A 21,387-nucleotide genomic window follows, 5' to 3' on the forward strand; every position below is an offset into this window, starting at 1 on the left:
CAGGCCACACTGCACCGTGTTTGGAGAGCTGCTGGTTCCTGCAGCCACCAATGCTTCTGTCTTCTAGGAAATCAAGGCCGAACCTCTGTCGCAGGCCACAGGGCCGGGAAACGGACCCATGGGGTCACTACTCTTCCCAGGATCTTCCCAACTGGAGTTAGCAGCTGAGTAGTTTCTGTTTTCATCTTGAAGCTGACCCCTCAGAGGGGGTGGAGGCTGTGGGTAGCACTGAGCATCTCTGGCTCTAGCTGACCTCAGACTCCCAGCTGCCCAGTGCTTGAGGGAATGGCTACTAAATACGCTTTGAGCTTAAGGCAGGCACATGTGGGTTTCTACCACTCAGAAAAGAGCCGTGTTTATCACACACTAAGTTTATAAATATTGGGTCATCTCCATGGGTTCCCCTGACCTAGTTTCCTATTATTTTCTAGAACTGTTTCAATTTCTTTACACTTTGACATCTTTTAGGGCTAATCCCATCATCCAATGTCTGTCACTGTGACTGAACTAAAAACGAAAGAGAATTAATTGGCCCATGGTCTTGAGGTCTCAGCCCGTGGCTGCCTTGGGCCTGTGGCAGGAAAGAGCATGCTGGTCATAGCCTATGGTGGAGCTGTGCATCTCACGGCACCCAGAAAGCAGAGAGCAGAGAAGTGGAGTTCAATGTGCTCATTGAGGGTATATGCCCAATGACCTACTTTCCTCCCACAGGGAGAAGGATCGCTGTGAGAGCCCAGTCTGGCCTCTACGTAGAGGCCAATTCAACCCTGTCTGAGAAAGCAAAACAAAACAGAAATCACAGCTAAGGTTTTGGGGATTTCAAATGGTCCCGTGGGACAAGAGGCGGAAGGGCGGAACACAGCTCAGTGGTACTCGTTCGAGGCTCTGGACCTACTACCTACGATAAGAAACATGTGGTTGAGAGGCTAACGCAAGGTATGGTCACAACGGCAGATCCAGTCATGCTGAGAAAGCTGGGATTCATTCCGTGGTGGACGTTATAGAAACAATGTCCTGAAGAAGGATCATCAGTGGGCAGCTCTCTCCAATTATGAGTGAGCGGTACACTCAAACACCGTCCACCCGCCAGGTATGCTGGCAACCCCTGTGGCCACAGCACTCAGGAGCGGAGGCAGAGGGTCACCAGGAGCTCAAGGCCAGCCTGGACACACAGCAAGACCCTGCCTTAAAAACAGTAACAACAAAACACATCATCCATAGTTCTTGGCATATAATTAAAATAATTTTCTCATTTACAGAGGGCAGGGACTCTTTCATGTAATAAATACAGTCGTTGAACTTAAAACTGTTCTTCACGTTGCTTCGGGCCTCTGGGCTGGAGAGGCTGCAGCCCTGGGGACATCGGTGGGCACCCTCAGCAGCTCCTCTACTTCTTCCTGCAGAGCTTCTGCCTTCTCCTGCAGCAGCATCTGCAATAAAGACCAAGACACGAGGCTGGCGGACACTGCTGCCCAAGAGGAGCCTGAACCCCGAAGGCCAGTAGTCCAGACATGAAACTGAAGGACGCAGACAGAAGAGTGCTCAGACGGTGACAGCAGTAAGTGACATGAAGAGGCTGAGCTCAAAACCTCTAGCTGAGCAGAGCACTCAGTACACCAAACACAGAGGGGCTCTAATGAAGACCTGACCCCTTAAACATTAATTTCTAACCTATAAAACCTCAGACAATTTTGCAAAAATTAATTACCTCCTGAAAGTTATCTTTTATATATGTTCATTTTATTATTCCACAGAATTCAGTATGCTTTTATAATTCATCAGTATTTCAAAAGAAAGTTTTACTTAAGCGCTTAAAGTGAACACTGCTAATTTCAAAAACAACAAAATCAGCAAGAATTTCTACACATAGTATACAAGATTTCAATAAATTTCTGCTGAGTAACACTTTCCCTTTAAAATCAGAAATAAAATACTGGCATTAGTTGCAGCTGGGGCTTGTGTATAAGTACTTCTGTTACAAAACTTTTATAATCAAAAAGCTTAGTGAAATCATATACAGGAGAGCAGGGCATGGTGGTTTTGCACCTGTAATCCCAGTCCTTAGCAGGAGGATTGTGACAAGTTCCAGGTGAGCCTGAGCTACACAGTGAGTTCCAGGCCAGCCTAAACTTCAAAACGAGACCCTGTCTCAAGAAATTATACACAGGAGGAAATCACATGAAGGAGGAAATCACATACAGGGGGAAATCACAAAATGCTGCTGATTTGATAAAGGACAAATTGTGCAGAATTATTTAAAAGTGATTACAGCCAGGCATGGTGGTACACACCTGTAATTTCAGCACTCAGGAGCTGAGACAGGAGGATTGTTGTGAGTTTGAGACCAGCCTGGGCCACAAAGTGAGCTCAAGGCCAGCCTGAACTGCACAGTGAGACAGTGTCTCAGAAAGACCAAAAAGAAAAGAAAAAAAGATAAGAAAAGAAATAACTGAGTTATACAAAACTCACTAGAAAATGCTACATGCATGTATGAAGGTTTAATAAAGAACTCAATATCCATCATCTCAAAAACATCTACTCCCCAAATACTAATTACCAAGAGGAGAGGAGTGATTTTACAGTGGAGACGCTGAGCAGATGAAATTTGCTTACTCTAACCAAACGATCAGAGTCAGTATTGGTAAAAGGACAAGACGTGGCATTCCTGTCCCCACTGCACACAGCTTTAATGTAATCACAACAGGCTTCCTTTTTTCCATTTGTGGTCCCCTACTTGCAACCTTTAACCACTGCCCTACTCAGAGCCCCGCAGGGCCACCCTTACCCTCTGCTTTAATCATATGCCAAGTCCACCCTTCACAGCGCCTGCCATTTAGGGCCTGTGTGCAGGCGCACATGCACTGAGCGCTTCCCAATTCTTCCCTCCTCTCCTTCCCTTCCTGGTCCCCACCCATCTCAGTCACCTTCCCACCTCAGAAGGGTCTGTCTCCTGCTTCCTATGGTCACCTTTCAGGCTAAGCTCTCACAGAAGAGAGGCCACGTGCTTACGCTGTGTGTATCTGACTGGCCTCACCTAATGGTATGACCGCGAGGTGCTCCCAAGTACTCTTTTAAGCTGCATGCAGAGTGGAAGAGAGGTTGAGGACCCAAGCGGGAGATGCGTCTGTGACAAAGGAGCACTGGCTGCCCTGAGGGACCCCAGGTGCCCGCCCAGCCACACCTGCTCTGCTGACCTTGCCCAGCACGCCTGAAGTGTCATTTATACCCTTCATAATACATGGGCAGACTTCAGGGCCTGGCTCTTTATGGACCGCCCCTGCACAAACCATTTCAGTAGACAGCGTTCATTCATCTCTGCTCCTATTTATGGAACACATTCTGTAAGCCATGCACCGTGCTGGAGATACAAAGATGGAATTAGCAATCTGTTCCTATTACCCAAGACCTCCTAATGCAGCCAAGTCCATCTTAGTGATCTCCTGTACAAACTAGGGATGATGCACACTACCCTCTCCCATAGGACTGTTGAGATCAGTTATGAGGTGTGACTAACATATAAAGTGAATGTATAAGTTAAAAATTATTACAGTAGCACTTGCCTGACAAGTGTGAGGGCTTGAGTTCGATCCCTGGTACCAACAACAACAAAAAAATTACAGTGAAAGACACCTTGCCATGAGTCCCCTAGAACCTTGTCCCTCACCTAAAACACTTCTTCCCTCTGCCTCCCACTGCTGGAAGCAGTTCTGGAGGCTCTGTCCTGGTGTCTTCATGGGGCACGGTCAGAAGTGCAGTGAGTGCTGCCCACTGCTGGCCGCTGTCCATGAGAAGTGGCCTGGGGGACGTGACTGCGGTCCTCAGTGCCGTCCTCCCCAGGTCCAGATCTTTCCCACAGTCAGCGCAACCACGAAAGGGAATGCTCTGAATCCGTTCAGGACACTGAGGCTTCAGGGCGTGCAACTGCAGACACGCAGGAAAGAGGCTTCAGAGCTCTTCAGAAGGTGGCAGGCTGATGGGATCAGCGTGTTGAAAGTGATGGGGAGTATTTTTTTTTTGGTACCGGAAATTGAACTCAGGACCTTTTACTTCTCAGGACCTTGTGCTTCTCAGGCAAGTGCTCATGCCACTGAGCTAGATCTCCAGCCTGATGGGGAATACTCTGAGGGCAACTAATGGCACTCTGTTTTTACTGTAATTAAAAACAAAACTAAGTATTCACCGAATTTTTCAATAACATCTTGTAAGATAACTTATTCCATGTAAGCATCTTTCAAAGATAGGCGAAAATGTACTTTCAGTTTTGCTTTATAGTGACAATACTGTAACAATAAAGTTCAAAAGAACTGAGAAACCCTCCCTGCAAACCAGCACCATGTGTGTGGACTGCCACTGCCACCAGGAAAGAGGCAGACCCCAGCCCCATCCAGTGTGTGGGCTGGGGAACAGGAAGGGCCAAACTCCCGCCCCTGTAAGCGACCAGCTGACAGGAAGAAACACAGGCTGCGATGGTAACCATTCAGAAGAAATGCAAGCTGATGCTTGTGATGTCAGTGGTTACTGACTGCAGGTCTAGGGTAGGTGGTCTGATCTTCTATTTAGAGAGTAACGTACACATTATGGCATTTAAGGGGGAATCTCCTTCTGAAGGCGGCAGCCACTATTAATTTCCTATTACTGTGTTTTGAAGTCCTGTATCATTTTCATTGTTTTGTTAGTTTGGGTTTTATTCTGTTTTGTTTTGTTTGATCTTATTATATCCAATGGCAGGAACAGCTATTTCAAAGATAGCAAGATACATTATGGTAGCCATTTGGATTTGCTATTGTCTTGTTTTGAAGTCCTTTATTGCACTCATTGTTTTGTTTTTATTGGTTCTATTCTGTTCTGTTTGATTTTTACTGTGTCTGAAGGTATCTGCAGCTCTTCTGAAGACAAGAACAGGCGTTATGGTAACCATTATTGATTTTGTATTGATTTGAAGTTCTGTGTCACTTACACTAGTTTTTTTTTGATTGGCTTTAATCTGGTTTGTCTCACTTGGTTTTATTCTGTTTATACAGCATAACCAATCTGTAGTTGATACCAAGAAGGAGATAGTCCTAAATTGTGGGATGGCTTTACCACACAGAGCAAAAGGGCAAATTGGCTTGGGCTGCACCTAGCAAAGGCCTGTGAGCGACTTACAAAGCTCCATTATTCAGCACCAAGGAGAGAGAGAAGGCAGCAGCTGCGCGGGACACAAGAACGGACCTGCATCTTGCATGTGTGGGACACCACCTTGAGCACAGGGGCAGACCAGCTCCACAGGGCGGCGCTCTGACTCAGTGTGGAGATTTGTGGCATGGTGTAGCCCAGTATCTTGGGGTGAGTTCTGTGCTCCTTGGAGATCCCAATGCACAAGCCCCACTGAAGGATACTTTGTGGTCAGTGCGGGTGCGAGTGGACAAAAGACCAGATGTGGGGGTGCTGAGGAAAGGGCATCTGGGAGGAGGGCAAGGACTGCACAGTTCCCTGGACTTCAACAAACCCCTGAAACTGTCTGATTTTTATGTTTGGTGGTTCGTGGGACTGAACCCGGAACGCTATGCTTGCTCTGCTGCTGAGCTACATTCCCAGCATTTTTCCAATTTGTATTTTGAGAAGGGTATTGCTAAGTTGCCCAAGCTGGAAACCTGCAATTCTCTTGTCTCAGTCTCCCAACAGGTGGGCTTAGCTTGTGCCACCACACTTGCCTTGTCTTTAAGAGGTCTTTTCCTCTTCTTAGTACACGAAGTATTTATACCTTACAAATTCTGAGTGTGTCTGCCTTTCATTTTATTCATTTATTTTTTTGAGACAGGCTGTGTCAGGCTGCTTCTGAACTCACTGCAATCCTCCTGCCTCAGTATCCCGAGTGCTGTAACTATAGGCATGCACCACCACTCCCGGCTTGGGGTGCACATTTCTGTCTATAAAACTAGACTGCTATGTGATGTTCAGTACATGGTTCTGGTGTGTAAAGTATGAGGAGTTAACATTATAAACTATAAAAGTTTATAGCCCAATATTATAGCCCAATAAACTATGAAAATTTAAAGCCCAATATTCTTGCTCACCTTTGCAGATGAAACAATTTGTTTGGCTTGGCGCCGTGAACAATGATCAATGGTTCTTATCAGCACTTCCGGATCAGCATTGGCCAAGTGTGTCAGGCTTCTATACCCTGCACTGTACAACTGTTTCGCTCGACCCTGGACAGTGTCACAGCAATCAGGATTACAGTTGGGATAAGGGGGAAAAAACACACGGGAATAAATTAAGACAACAAAGTAAGTATGAAGAGATCAGACTCTTGAAGACATTTCAAAGGTGCATTTAGGTGGCTGCAATCTGACTGCAAGGTAGCATAAGTTAGCTAACGTGTGCTAAAGTCAGGAGCAAGAAATCCATTAAGGCGTTTAGGCTACTGGCACCATTTCAGATGTGCAAGCAAAACACTCTAGCCCAATATTCTGTTAATGTTAATGACGATATTCTGAAATGTTCCCATCACCTGCTTAGGGATCAATGGAGTGTGTGTGCACATGCCCAAGCAGTGCCAGGAGCTAAGTAACTGAAAATAAACTGAAGTTGAAGGCTGACTGAAAACAGGAAGCTGAGAAGGAAGCAGTGCCCTCCTGTGCACCAGTAGATGTTGAGATGGCTGGGGGTTGGCCTGCTCCCGGACAGGGAGAGATCATGCCTTCTCCACCCACCTTCCCAGCCCCCCGGTAAGCAACCAGCCAATTCGGAGGGACACAGGCTGAGATGACAGCAAATGAAGTAAAGAAAGAACTTAACACTTGCAGTGTTTGACTGACTTTGCAGACCTAAAGTCGGTAGTCTGAGCATCTATTTAGAGGATGATAATATCAACATAGTAACTACTGTGGATTTCCCACTGTCTTGTTTTTAGAGTCCAATATGATTCTCATTGTTCTATTTTACTCCCTTTAAAAATATTTTTTTAAATTTTTTATTTGTTTGGTACGGGGAATCAAACTCATGACCTTGCCTTGCCAGGCAGGTGCTTGTGCCACTGAGCTAAATTCCCAGCCCACTGCCTTTAAAATTAAAAAAAAAAAAAGAAAAGAAAGCTGAGAAGCCAGCAGACAGCCCTTTCTTCTCCCTCTTTTAGGAAACCAACGGCTCTCTGCCACCAAGTCAACACTGCTGTGAGCAGCACAGAGTCCGTACTCCTGCAGGGAATCCCTCCCTGGTGGGGCAGCACACTCATTCTCAGGGACCACACCTCTACCCCTACAGCTGTGTGCTGCCCCACAACCAGGCTTTTTCACTGGGTCTGCTCTCTGCAAGCAGGGGTTTCTGGGAGACTACGGCAACAATTTATTCTTTAAAAAATAAAAGCCTCGCCTGACAAATGAGCAGTCAGGCTCTTCCATGACTTGCCCTGCAACCGACTTCACAGAACAGCAATGGCTGACTTTTCTGTGAGCAGAAATAACCCCACCAGGGAGACCGGAAGCTACTGACCTCTAAGACTCCGGTGACTTCCATAAGCGGGATCAGCTCCGCCTTGACGCAGTAGGTCAGCTTCTTGGTGAGCTCCACCAGAAGGGCTCTGTAAACCCAAAACTCCTCAAGCTCCTAGGAGATACAGAAGGGTAACTTGGGAGCATTTTTCAAAGTCTGGTTTGTGTGACGGGGTTGGAGAGGGTGCGCCTGTGTGTGAATGCTGCAGCTTGGCTAAGCTGGGAGGAAAGATGAGTCTAAGCCAAAATATTAGGAACAAACACAGCAGAGACTAGGAGGACTCCCATGGACTAGTTTTAGGAGAGAAAAGAGTGAAAACTGAAAAATAAGTCTAGAAAAACTCTATTCATTTTTATTAAAACATCAGGAAATCAATGTAGCTTTTCTTTTTCAAGTAAAAACAAACTTTTTCTCAGAATTTATCCTGAAGACAAAATATTGGATATAGAAAGACTCAACTGTGAGATGATGTTCAACACACCATTATTTAAATATATAAATACTGGAAATCATGAGTCGAGAATATTGAAGTTAGGTGAGTAGTGGGAGTTCATCATATTATTTTGCCTTAAAAACATATATATATTTCTATGCTGGTCAGGGGTCACTTGCTTGGCGAGTGTTTATACGTTCAGTGTGCGCAGGAAAGCTATACACAGCTATACACTTTGAATCTATGCAAAAAGTTTGTTTTAGTTTAGTTCAGTTTTGTCTTTTAGACAGGGTTTCGTTATGCAGCTCAAGATGGTTTTAGCTCACTCTGCAGCCCCAGCTGGCTGCAAACTTCCAATGGTCTTCTTCCCTCAGCCTCCAAAAGTGCTGGGATTACAAGCATGCACCGAAAATGGCTGTTCTAATAGTTAATTCTGGGCCTGCTTTTCCCCGAGTCAGCAGTGGCCATGAGCCAGGGAAAAAAGTCAGGAAGTCAGCCTGCCCTTCCCATGAGCCGGCCAGTGTTCAGGCTGCGAGACAGACCCCATCCCTACCCTGGGAAGGCAACTGGCTGATTTGGAGGAACACAAGCTCAGCTGATAGCAACTAAGGTACACAGAGAATTTAATGCTTGTATTGACTGACGGACTTTGTTGGCCCGGTAGCCGAGCATTTTTAGAGGCTAACAATATGCAATACAGCAACTATGAGGGATTGCCTTCTGTCTAGTTTTTGAAATTCAGTATTATTCCCATTGTTTTTGTTTTATTCTCTTCAAAATAAAAATCTGGATAATTGGGTAGCAACAACAACTATATATACATATATTTAATTCTAAACACCTGAAGTTTCCAGAACTTGGGAGGCTGAGAGGCAGTAGGATCACTTGTAAGTTCATGGCCAGCCTGGACTGCAAAGTGAGTTCAAGGATAGTCTGAACTACACAGTGAAATCCTGTATCAAAAAGACAAAAAAGTTTGAGGCCAGCTGGTGACAAAGCCAAATAAATACCTGAAGCTTTACTAGTGGTCCGAAAAGTGGGATAATTTGACACTTCCTACTTCTCTGTTCAGTGTTTTTAGCTGATTAGTAATTTCTATAAACTTACCGTAAAATGTATATAATATGCTGTAAGCAGATATAAACAAGGACAGCCTCCACAATTCTGAATGTTCTGGAATAATACATGTGAGTGTGACAGTGTGTGACTAGGTAGGAGGTGCACAGCACACACTGGCACTGTAGCGGCCTTACCTCGCAGAAATGCAACACACAGGACGAGAAGGAGGCAGCGCTCATGAGGAGATTTTGTACAGACCCTCGAGGAATATTAAATTTTTCAGACACGCCCCAAACATTGGTCTCTTTGAGCAAGGCATAGAGGATGAAAGAGAGGTAGAGTCTGTTGACAACATCCTTGTCCACTTTCTAGAAAGACACCATCAAGTAAATATACGTCAAAGTGCAGGTTATATCAAACTGGGCAAAGGTTAAAGTGAAGCAGTTGTAATGCAGGTGGCAAGAACAGAGTGGTTCCATAGGTACCAGTCTGACTGCTAGTGTGTGTACACAAACAGATGACCATCTTTCCAACTACAGAACAATATGGCAAATTGTTTCCAATTTAAAGTTCCCTCTGTGGTAGTGCAGCAGGTTGAATGATGCCCCCGCTAAAAAGAAAGATCCAGTGTTGACACCTGGTACCCAGGATGTGACTTGACTTGGGAACGGGGTCTCCACAGTGCACTCTCTATGTTGCTATGGATCTCTAAGTGAAATCACCCAGGCCTCATGGGCCCTCAATTCAGTGGCTACTATCCCGTGAGAAGGAGAGGACCCTGAGAAGTCATGCAGGACACAGGCTGGCGTAGAGCGGGGCCTCTGTGCACAGCCAGCACCAAGGGCGGAGACAACCCTGCCCCTGCAGGAACCACTAACGAGGGGCCTGTGTCCTGCAGCTCCCAGCTCCAGAATCGGAAGAGGACAGATTCCTAGGGGTGCTGCTTTCCTTCTGGGGTGTTTTGGTGTGAGGGGCTGGGCCCACAGTCTCACAGGATGCCATGTGGTCCCTCTGCAGCAGAGCTACACCGAGCATTTCCTCTTGATTTCAGTGCAGGATGGTGAAATTTGTTACAACAGCTCTAGGAAATGCAGGACACACAGGGAGGAGCCCTGCAGCTCTTACATTTTCCGTGGCACTTACATAGTGGGGATGGGTATGACTGTGGCTGTAAGTTACACAAATGCTCGCAGATAAACAGGGTGATAGGCTTGTAAAGTGAGTAAAGTTGTAAAGTGAGTAAATACGCTGTGACTTCCACATGGTCATGAGAAATTGTTACTATTTTCAAAACAATGAGAAAAATGCTTCCTGTCGCTAATAACTGGTTGTGTGTACCTCCTTTTCTTGTGGTGTCTATTGTCCACATCAGGTGTTTCACTGCTCGTATCAAGCTAATTTGGAAACTAACTCATGCTTAAAATCAAAGGGAAAAAAGAACGTGAAAAGTTAAGTATACAATATAAAATTTAGTTTGTCTGCCAGGTGTGGTGGCTCATACCTGTAGCCCCAGAACTTGGAAGCCTGAGCCAGGAGGATTGTTAGTTTGAGGCCAGCCGGTGACAAAAACCAAAACCAAACCCAGAACCAAGTATGCATCTTCTGGGGCTGGGGATTTAGCTCAGCAGCATAGGCACCTGCCTTGCAAGCAGGCAGTCATTAGTTCGATCCTCAGTACCGATAAAAAGGAAAAAGACAAGGGAAAAAAAAAGAATGCATCTTCTACTGTAGTAGAAAAATGTTGGAAATGAGAGTTAGGATGGATCTCCCTTTTTAACAGCATTAGGATTAAAAGCCTAAGAGCTGAATAGCAAATAGGATAAGACAGCTTTTTACATTTCCAATTTTAATGTGTCTTTAACTATAAATTGAGCTAATGTAGGTTTTGCTTAGAATGTATTTCCTAAGCCAAGAAAAATGATATAATTTTTGCATGGCAAAATATCAATTTTAAGATCTTTTGCAAGACTTGTTAAAAATGGGAAATAGTTTTTGACATGGCAAAATCAATTTGATTTCTAGTAAATATAACATTCTTCAGAAGTCCTAGTATTGATACTTCTAAAATATTAAACTGGTAACTCATTCGTAATTAAGATAAATTCACACTGTACTACTTTAGACATTAGTTTAATCAAAATATATTGACTAAATAGTAACAGAAGCTGGGCATGGTGGCACAAGCCTGTAATCCCAGCACTTGGGAGACTGAGGCAGGAGAAATGCTGTGAGTTCAAGGCCACTGTAGGCAACGTAGTAAATTCAAGGCCAGTCTGAACTACATAGCAAGACCCTGTCTCAAAAAGATGAACAAACAATAACAACAAAAACAAAAACCCAAATAAATGAGGAGAAAAAAAGCGTTGAAGGAAGGGTAGGGGGATGGGGAAAAAGAATTGAGATGTGTTATGTACAGGTGCAAATTCCCTTTGAGGAATGTGATCAACGTGTATGACAAATATATAGCAATAAAAAGAATAAATTTAAAAAAAGAAAAAGTAAAATTAGTTTACGTGTTGACACTCAGTCCATGCCTACTGACTGCATCTGAGCCACCACAACGTGAGGCACCACGCGGCGGTATGCCAGCCTGTCACCCTCCCGTGGGGTGCCCTCTGCCCTCCAGGACTGGAACGGGAGCTAACGGACCAGGACAGCAAAGGAGTGGGTAATGGTGTTAGTCTGGCTCAGCACACTCAGTCGTTACTTAGGAGAAGGGTGACGGTACCTTCCTGGTGGCCTGGCCTGCCGCCTTCTTGGCCACGTAGCTCTCAGAGACCCCCAGGAGCGTGGCCACACGCTGCTCAGCGGGACTGAGCTGACCAATCTGCACAGAGAGACAGTGAACTAAACTCAGATTAAATTTCAGAAAACCTATCATTTGAACTAAATCTCCTATTAGGGCACATTTTCATGAGTTTAACGATAAAGCTCATATAACTTTATTTACTATATCACAAGTTTTAAAACTATAACTTTAGAATATGACATACTTTAGTAGAATCAGTCTTCGGTGGCAAAGTGATGTTTCAGCCTACACTGGCCACACACTGGGTGTGCCTGTCTCTTTGGAAGCTTTCTGCAGTGACAGCTGCACCCCCGCAAGTCCCCTCAGCGTGATGCTGGCTCCCCGTGCTTTGGACACACTCAGCCCATCACTCCGCCACGGCCGTAGCACTTCTGGAAGCCCCTTTCCCGTCTTCCGTTGTGCTGTTGTGGCTGCCTCAACCCTGAATTAACTAATGTGTTAGTTTTCTGAATGGACTTAAAACATTCCCTCCCTGGTCACTGTGACTGTGGGGAAGAGCCCGAGGCCACAGCGTACAGCTCTGGGAACACGGCAGACTGTGGTGCTCCACCATGTGTTCAGGAGCTGCCTTTTTGTTGGTGGGTGCATTTTATGTTCTGATTATAATCAGAAGTAAAGAGATTTATAAAAACACCCTTGAGTCCGGAATTTGAGGGCTGGGCCTGGTGGCGCACTTCTGTAATCCCAGCCCCTGGAAGGCTGAGGCAGGAGGATTGTGCAAATTTGACACCAGCCTGGCTACAAAGTGGGTCCACGGCCAGCCAGAGCCTCAGAGAGACCTTGTCTCAAAAAGATCAAAAAAAAAAAAAAAAAAAGAGGACTTTGAGAAGGGCCCCAGGGTGGACAGACTGCCAGGGTCAATGTCCTGTGGCAGGAGTGTGTTGGTGGGATTTCTGGCAGTGTGTCTGCTACTACAATGCATGCTTTTAAACTTAAGCATTCGCAAGGGTTTCAGTCACCTCCCAGACATATGACTGTGGCCTGAGAAGAGAACACAGGCTAGGCCACGCTAGCTGTACTCACTGGGGTTCACTCTGGGGTGCAGACTGGTGAAGGTGTCTAACAATGCGTCTCTTAAGGACACAGCCACGAGTGCTGGCTTCCAGGGACCAGTACAATGCTTAACACTGCCGTGGCCATGGCAGAGGGAAAGGTCTCAAAAGTAACTGTACTACATAGCACCACTTTTTAAAAAGGCCTATGGTAATTATTTTCAAATATGACATTGAAAAGGCAGCAGAGTAGCTGCCAGGCATGGTGCCACATGTCTGTAATCCCAGAACTCAGGATGTTGAGGCAGGAGGTTGCTGAAAGATTGAGGATGCTGAAAGATTGAGACCAGCCTGGGCTACAAAGTGAGCCTAGAGCCAGCCTGAACTGCATAGTGAGACCCTGTCTCAAAAAGACTCCCTCCACCCCCAAACAGAAAGAGTTCCTGAGCTCCAGAGCTGAAGACCAGGAGACAGGAATGTAACAAGTGGTAAAGTCCATCCGTGAAACCCGAGGCCCTGGGTTCCACCCTCAGCACAGAGGAAAAAGGTGCGCACTGCGTCTGCCCGGTGTGTGCCTTCTGCCAGCCTGTGCTCCACGGTCATCACAGCAGCCTGTGCCCTGCTGGGCTTTGTTCCACCTTGTACTGGCTACAAATAAACGGCCCCTCTGAGCCATGTCTTTGGGCCTCGGGCCCACAGTGCTCGGCGCCCACGCAGCCTGCAGAGGACTCCATCGGCAGCCACGGCAAGGGCTTCCCCTGCTTTCCCTGCACACGGGCGTGAAGATGCACCCCGGCAGAACTGTCCCTGGGGAAGCAGACCAGGGATAGTCCTCTCCTCTTTTTTGTTCTTTTCCTGTTTTTTTCCCCAATATTGAATATATTTAATAGAAAAGTAACGCTCAAGTCAAACCAGATACTATTGCCATATTACTATTTTTAAAAACTGAAAGACAAAAGGCCCAATTTTAGTATATTTCAGTAGAGAAAAAAAGTAAATACTCATTATAAAAATCATATTATCCCTAAAAGCAAAGGCTAAGTTTAAAAACCTTCTCTTCTCACCTGTCTAAAGTATATCATCCAATTGGGGTCACACTGAGAAACCAGGTCGTAGGGAGTCGTCAGGTAGATCAGGTGCAGGAGGTTTTCCAGCACCAGACCTTCCAGACCCTTCTTCAGGTCTCTGTAGAGAGTGTCACAGTAAGCCAGATCTATAGTTCCTGAAAGAAAGGCAAACGTAGCCCATCTTTACTAGGATGGACGTGAGCTCATCAGCTTGTAAGAGTAATGTTACTGATATAAACCACAAATGCACTCCAAAGAAAGAGCAATTTTATTTCTCCCCAGCACATTTCCTCAGGTTATATTAATACATAAGTAAAATCTTACCCTTAAAAGAAGCTTGCCCCAATTTGGTAATATGAAAATTACACTGCAACTCTTCTCCAGACTCCGAAACATGTTTTTTTTGTAGGAGCCCCTTTTCTGTCAGGTATCTAAGTGATTCAACAGTTACTTCCCAGAGACTTTTTTCTTTCAATAAAATCTTTTGCTGAACACCAAAGAGTGTACCATTCATGAAGTTATATATGTCACCAAGATTTGTTGCAATCTGAAACAATTTAGGACATCATTGGAGCATTTTCCTTAATTAGAGGCAACATTTTGTACAGTAAGCAAGATGACCATTAAAAAGCCAGCATATAGTCAGTCAAAGAGTGGATGTGTAATTTTAGAGGCCCTTTAAATCCTACTTGGTGTGCAGCCATAGAGTTGACTCTGCAGTAGAATAATCTTTTGTTAGCCAATTTCAAAGAAATCAGCATGGGAAACTAGAATAGGCCCATCAGGAAGCATCGCTGTCTCACACTTCCGGGGTACCCTGCCCCAGGGCCCTAAGGGGCTACCTCACCTGAGCCAGATGAGGGACAACAAACCCACCACGGGCGAGGCACTGCGCTATCGCTTCTCTCTTCCCTTTTCATAGTCATTATTCTCAGTGTCTATTCAACTACGCTGATCATACTTCAAAGGCAGCGAGGACGGACCCCGTCTGTGGGTTGGCAGTGCGCTCTCCAGCCTGCTCCCTCCCAACTACAGAGGCACCTTCACCACCCCTCTACCTTTCCTTCAATCTGTGGTACTGAGAACTGAATCCAGGGCCCATCCCCAGAGCTACCTTCCTAGCCCCTTTAATTTTTTTATTTCTTTAATGTGTTTTCATGGCCTTACTGACCTTTTTTTTCTTTTTTAAATGAGCATACATTTCCCTTTTTTGTTTCTTGAGACAAGGTCTTACTAAGTCCCTAAGTTGCTAGTATGGGCTCCAACTTGCAGTCCTCCTGCCTCAGCCTCCCAGAGTGCTGGGATCACAGGTGTATGTTGTTTTTCTATCCCTCCCTGAAAAGCTTTGTAACACAGCTGTTTAACTCTGCCAGGCCAGCCTGTGCCTCCAACCTAACCCCTTCTCAAGCCTGGATTCTTCACTGATGCCCCAACCTGCAAGTTCAGCCAGGCTCAACTCCAGGGTCAGTTTCAATAACACGGATATGTAGTGTGCCATCCACATGCCAAGGACTGACTAGGTGCCGGACTCAGTGACCAATGAGAAAAAGGGGAGCCGTGCCTCTGAAGGCTTACATTCTGTTGGGGCAAGCAATGAGAGCACAGTGCCTGGCTGATAGGCCCTGCTCCAGGAGAGCAACGTAGACCTGCGGACTGGCTGGACACAGGCACAGGGAAGGCATCCTGCAGGAGTGATGGGAAGCTAAAGCCTGAAGGTGGGTGAGACCGAGCTGCACCAGGCAGGGGCTGAGGGTGAAGTTGAGCACTGGGAGGGAGGATGGGCCTTGGGAGCTCACCTCCATCTCCTGCTCTGACGCTGCCCAAATGGAGGACCTCGCCCTTCCTTGCTCTAACCTCAACCTCCCAGTAGTTCCCGCGTGCAGGACTTGATTTCCACTTCTGTTCCAGCCCAACAGAGGCCCTGGCTGCCAGCCCTGCCTACAATTCCAGGCTGCCCCACAAGCAGAGCGCTACTGTGAGCTCCAATGTGAGGGGGCGAGCAGCCCTGATGGGCAGGCCTGCTCAGGCCTGGCCCTGGCCACTGGGGTCCGCTTCCGCGGGCAGCTCAGTGACGGCCTGCCACTGAGCTGCCTGCTGCCTGGACTTCAGGCTGTAGTCTGGTCACTAAAACAATCTCAGTGAAACAGCTGGGCGTGGCCAGGATGATGAACCCACAGTCTCTGGCCACAGCAGTTCTGTCTACCGTTACCCTGCATGCTCTGGTGTCCTGGGACGTGCTGAGTCCTTCCACCAAAATATAGCAATTTCTACCCAAAAAAACTGTTGGGATTTTATTGGGATCAGACAGACTGTATCGATCCACTTGAGAAGTAACATATGAACAAAATGAAATGCTTCAATTCAATGCGTGGATCTTTCTCCACTTACTTAAATCTTTAATTTTTCTCAGCAGTGTTTTACAGCTTTCTGTTTAGGAAGTGGGGCTTTAAGATAGGTCTATGAATGAGGTTCAGTTAGTGTCTACATAAACTTTAACTTCATTATCTCAGCCAACAGAAGTAAGGTTTAAAAAGTACCTTTAGGCCAATCAAAGAGAGAAACAAAGCTTGGATTCCCTTGGTGAATTGCTGAACAAGATGGCTGTAACAGTTTTCTGGTGGTCTGCTTATTAGCTCCAAGACCTACAGAAGTTAAAGCAGGATTAAAATACTAGGTTCTGAGTTACTATTAAGTATAAATGGTGTTATACCACGCATGCTGGTGCATGCATGTGATCCCAGCACTTAAGAGGCTGAGGCAGAAAGATTGCCACAAGTTCAAGGCTAGTCTAAGAAAGATGAAGAGACCTTGTCTCAAAAAATTAAAAAAAAAGGGGGGGGGCAGGGATTTAGCTCAGTGGCATAAGCGCCTGTTTGGCAAGCGCAAGGTTGTAAGTTCAACCCCAGCAACAAACAAACAAACAAACACAACAACAACAACAAAAAAACAAAGAATAAATAGTGTCTCATGTAAAGATTTTATATTTGTATAAATCTTAGAAAGCCAACAGAGACCAGCCCAAACCAAACCAAGCCACCCCAAATGATGAAAGAAGGAGAAGTTACCAGGTATCCTTATAAAATTAAGAAAGATAAATAGGAAAAATACTTTTCATCTCTAAAATGCAAAAATCTTCAAATTATATTCCCTGATTTTTCATCATATAGAAGGCTGCATCACATAAAAAATTAGTGATTAGTTTTTAAAAGATGACCTCATACAAGAGTAGAACACAGACCACTGTGGTCGGGGACCCACCAGCCAGACTGAGCTTACCTTTTGCTTGTCTTTTTCTTGTAATATAAGTATACTTTCCCCAACGGTATCTATTCCAGCACGGCCAGCTCTGCCAATCATCTGTTTATATTGACTCTTCTTTAAAAATTCTTTAGCAACGTAGGGAGCTCTTAAAATAACTCTAGGGAATTCATAAAATTAATTACAAGTGATGTTCCACCTATACCAATAGCATCTATTTTTAAAACTTTTCCCATCTAGGTAATGTTATTTTAGTAACACATTAACTCAAAAGATTGGAAGTTACCTGTAATTCTCACAAAAAGCTAGTAGCAGCCTATTTATTTAAATATTCTTACAAGAGTTGTCTGAAGCTCAGGTAAGTAACTGCCAGCACTGTCATTTAGATTTCAATTTGTAAGTTGCAAGTTCAGTCTAAGAGACCTCAACTCATCTAGCTGAAGTTACAGAAGCAGAGAACAACACCACGAAAAATGTAAAATATAAAAGTAAACTTTAAAAAAATGTTGAGGCAATTATAACATACATAGGACAGAAAACATACAAGTGTCACCATTCCTTTATGCTCAGGGAGAGGCTATTAATTCTGAAGTGATGAAAAATATTTTGATTTCAAAGGTTAAAATTTTAAGAGTAGCCCACTGGAAATAATAGAATTAAGATATACTGCTTCCAATGTGTTCTTCAGGTGTCTGAAAAATGGAAAATTTATCAGTGACAAAGATTAAAAATAAAATAAAAATGAACCTAGCAAAAAATGAGATGCTATTCAAAGCAAAATCATTAAATGAAGGAAAAAGGTCCTATTACACTGACAAGAAGTTCAACTTGAAAAAAAAAAGTTCAACTTGGCAGTAATATATTTAAAGTAAAACTTTGTATATCTATCTAGCTAGATATATGAAAAAGAAAAAAGATACTGGACTTAAGTGATCTTATAGACAGTATTTCAAGATTTCAAGGAAATTCTTACGTTAAATAAACTCTTTCAGAGGACAAACATGGTAAAAAGTATGCCAACTTTTTCTACACAAGCAGAACTCCAGACCCTACTATCAAACCCCAGATAGGGAGAGCACATGCGAAGGAAGGAATTCTAACAGAAGAAAATCTAATGTCATTTTTCACTAAAATATTCAAGGAAATAAACCAATCAGTCAATCCAGCAAACATCCGGTAACTTCCCATCCTGTCCTGGGATCGTGCCAGCTAACTCGCTGCGATCAGGGCAGCGCTCCCCGCCTACCTGCGCGCAGGCAGGTTGACCCCGGCCGCCAGCGTGGACGTGCAGGCCAGCAGGCAGAGGACGCCAGCTGAGTAGGCGCCCTCCAGCAGCTTCCGCTCCTCGCCGGTCAGGCCGCTGTGGTGGTAGGCGGCGCCGAAGGGCACGGTGCGCTTCAGGACAGGACACAGGTGGCCCCCGCTGCTGTCCCTCAGGTTCTTCAGCAGCTCACATTTCTCCTGCTCCCTGTGCTTCAGGTACTCCCTGGAAAACACGCAGTGAGAAGCAGGCGCTCTTGACTTCACAGTGAAGGAGGAGCGCGCAGCATGTTCACCTGAGCACAGCCGGGCACAGCTCTGCCGTAACAAGCTACACTAATGTAAGTGCACAGGGAGGGGCTTGGAGTTTAGATTCTGACCTCATGAACTCAATCTTCTTGTGGAGTCCTGGACTCTATGAAAACCCGGCTAAAGTGAACAAAAAATATGTCTATTCAAGTAAAAAAACACTGTGTATAGTTTCAGGTTCATCCTTGCACACCGGTTTAGCCCCTTGCTCCGTATGCCCTGATTGTTTTTTTTCTGCTGTATGCATCCCATAGGGCATGCTTTGTTCTACTCTGAGGCACACATTTTCCTCCCTGGAGACAGACACAGGCATTAAATTACACTTATTACACGGTCATGTGGTAAACTACTGCCTAAACACTAGAACTTTAGAAACCTGAGTAATATCCTAAATGTTAGCATCTCTAATCACTTCAAGTCACCTTAGATTATTTAAGAAAAATAACCAATTCAAGTATCTATCATAAATTATCCTAAGAAAATAAATGACTTACTGAGTACATTAATGTCTTATTCTAAGACAATGAGAATACTTGCATGGTAATTCACACTATAATAGTAGATCATCTGCTACCAAAGTGAGCAACTCCCTGATCTTATCCCAAACATGTACTATTCAATGACTGTAACTCCACTGTAGATGAATCTGCGGCAGGAAGACTGGGAAGAGAGCTGGAGGGTAATTAGATTAGAATCTAGGTTGACAGTCTCTTACTAGTGTGGAGTCCTAGCCAAGAGCCAAGAAGTCTGCAAAAAATGATAAAACAACACAGGGCACAAACAGGTGTCTCCTGAACTATTAGTATCTAAAGTCACTTCATACTGAGCAAAACAGTCAACACTGAAGAATCACAGAATTCCAAACCAATGTATTGCTAAGCTACCTAGGAAATTAAACTCACACATCCACATGATGTAAGTGAAAACAGAAACTCTGGCATTTCATTCCTGAAAAGGTTATGAGGAGGATGTCACTTGTCCCCACAGTGATCAGTCCTTTCGTTAGCCCCCTGTATGTGGCACTTGCCTGGTCCCACTCCCAGAAACTCTGATTTGTCTAAGCAGTAGCACAGACATTGGGATTTTTAAGCTCTCCAAGGTGATTCACTCAACTTTCAAGGTTCTGAATTGCTCATCTAAAAGAAGTTTATACAGGTTAGCATTTTCTTACTGTAACTTTGGGAATTTTCTATTTCATTATTTATTTATTTTGATTTTTTGAGACAGCATCTCACTATGTAGCTCAGGCTGTCCTTGAACTCACAGAGATCTTTCTGCCTCAACCTCCCAAGTACTGGGATAACAGGGGTGCACTACCATGCCCAGTGTAAACTGTCTATTTTAAATGTGAATTTCACAGTTTAATTTTCTTTCTTCAGGTCAACTGCTTCAAAATCTAGTAAAACAAATAATGTTATGCAAGAAGTAATGAGTATTCAAGAAATAACATAACAGCCTATAATTCGTGTATAAATAGAACAGAATACTTGTAAAAGGTTAACGTACTTGTTTAAAAATTTGCATAACATTTCTGCTACATTTTCACAGTTCTTCTTACTGGGACAAAAAATTAAGCAGGAATAATTGGGTATAACTTCTGTCACCAATGCCACCAAATGATCAGGATCCATCTTTTTTAAGGAATCAGAATACTGCAAAACAACAAGATGCAGGAACCAGGGACTTAGTAACTGCAAACATGTGTTTTTGTTACCACCGTGATTTTTTTTAATTTAAAAAATATATTTAAAAAAGGGAGAGATTAAGATGAAAGAGGACATAACAACACAGGTCAAAACAGAACAATTTAAGCAACGTAGTGTTTTACGACAGGATAACCCGACCTAACAGTAGTTACCGTATAGTGTCTCTTTCCGTGAATATTTGAGTATAATATGAAATTATATCAAACATAACAAGACAGTGTAAAACCATTCAAGAGGGTAAAAGTATTACAGAGTATTTAGAACCAACTAACAGAAAACAAACAATGGTTTTATTATCTCCTTGTCTATAAAAAATTTTGTTTGGACTATCACATATAATAAAATCCAATAAGATAACATGATAAAACCAATGGAGACAGAAGAACAAAAGTTTGATGGGACTTCAAAACAAGCTGATATTAAATCAGCACTAGCTATTATAATTTCTTGTTTTCTTCAAAATAGCTGTTCATACCATCACAGACAATAAAATCAAACAACTGAAAATAAAACTATTCCAATTAAACCACTGTGAATTTGAAAGGTAAGTAAACCACTGAACTTCTCAGTGAATCTGATCATTTAAAAGACAAGATGGAGCTTATTAACATCAAAGTGTTAAAGTTTACCTTCCGCTTAGGTTATTTGTTACAGGTCTGTCTGTTAGGTATACTTAGCTTGAAAAAAAAGAATTAAAGAAGTGCATTAAATTGCAGAAGTGAAAGTAATTGATGTTATTAATAACTCTACTACATGCCCATTTGTACCAATGCAGAACAAGAAAGTCCACAGAGAGAAACAGATATATCCTTCTTCTATGTTTGACCTGACAGTAGTTGAAGAGCTGAATGAATAAGTTCTTTATTAATTATCAGTAAATATGCTCTTTATTACTACCAGGAGTTATCAAAAACACAGATTTACTAACACTAAAGGACATACTTTCAGAAATAAAAAATACTGTAATGCTGAATTAGGGCAACACTTGAAATCTGCAGTCATAAGGAACTTGGAAAGAAAA

At 43.9% G+C, this 21,387-nt stretch overlaps 1 protein-coding gene across 5 annotated transcripts in view; it reads right to left on the reverse strand.

Moving 5' to 3' along the window:
* Nucleotides 1–1,216: 1,216 nt before the first annotated feature.
* Helq (helicase, POLQ like) overlaps nt 1,217–21,387 on the reverse strand; it is a 40,172-nt gene continuing 20,001 nt past the window's right edge. For 3 of the 5 annotated variants that reach the window (XM_063249342.1, XM_003469403.5, XM_063249344.1), the window contains 11 exons: nt 20,167–20,312; nt 18,338–18,577; nt 17,110–17,251; nt 16,371–16,475; nt 14,158–14,380; nt 13,831–13,988; nt 11,694–11,792; nt 9,160–9,333; nt 7,474–7,587; nt 6,057–6,191; nt 1,217–1,430 (listed from right to left, as the gene is read on the reverse strand). In XM_063249342.1, the coding sequence (XP_063105412.1) occupies nt 1,314–1,430; nt 6,057–6,191; nt 7,474–7,587; nt 9,160–9,333; nt 11,694–11,792; nt 13,831–13,988; nt 14,158–14,380; nt 16,371–16,475; nt 17,110–17,251; nt 18,338–18,577; nt 20,167–20,312 (1,653 nt within the window). In that variant the 3' untranslated portion in view covers nt 1,217–1,313. Of the gene's footprint in view, nt 1,431–2,291; nt 3,359–6,056; nt 6,192–7,473; nt 7,588–9,159; nt 9,334–11,693; nt 11,793–13,830; nt 13,989–14,157; nt 14,381–16,370; nt 16,476–17,109; nt 17,252–18,337; nt 18,578–20,166; nt 20,313–21,387 lie in introns of those variants that run through there. The other 2 variants (XR_010047683.1, XM_063249343.1) reach the window with 2 other exon arrangements.

This window comes from Cavia porcellus, unplaced genomic scaffold (genome assembly GCF_034190915.1).
Source record: "Cavia porcellus strain 051 isolate PalLab524CR breed Dunkin Hartley unplaced genomic scaffold, mCavPor4.1 scaffold_5, whole genome shotgun sequence".
Classification (NCBI taxonomy): Eukaryota; Metazoa; Chordata; class Mammalia; order Rodentia; family Caviidae; genus Cavia; species Cavia porcellus.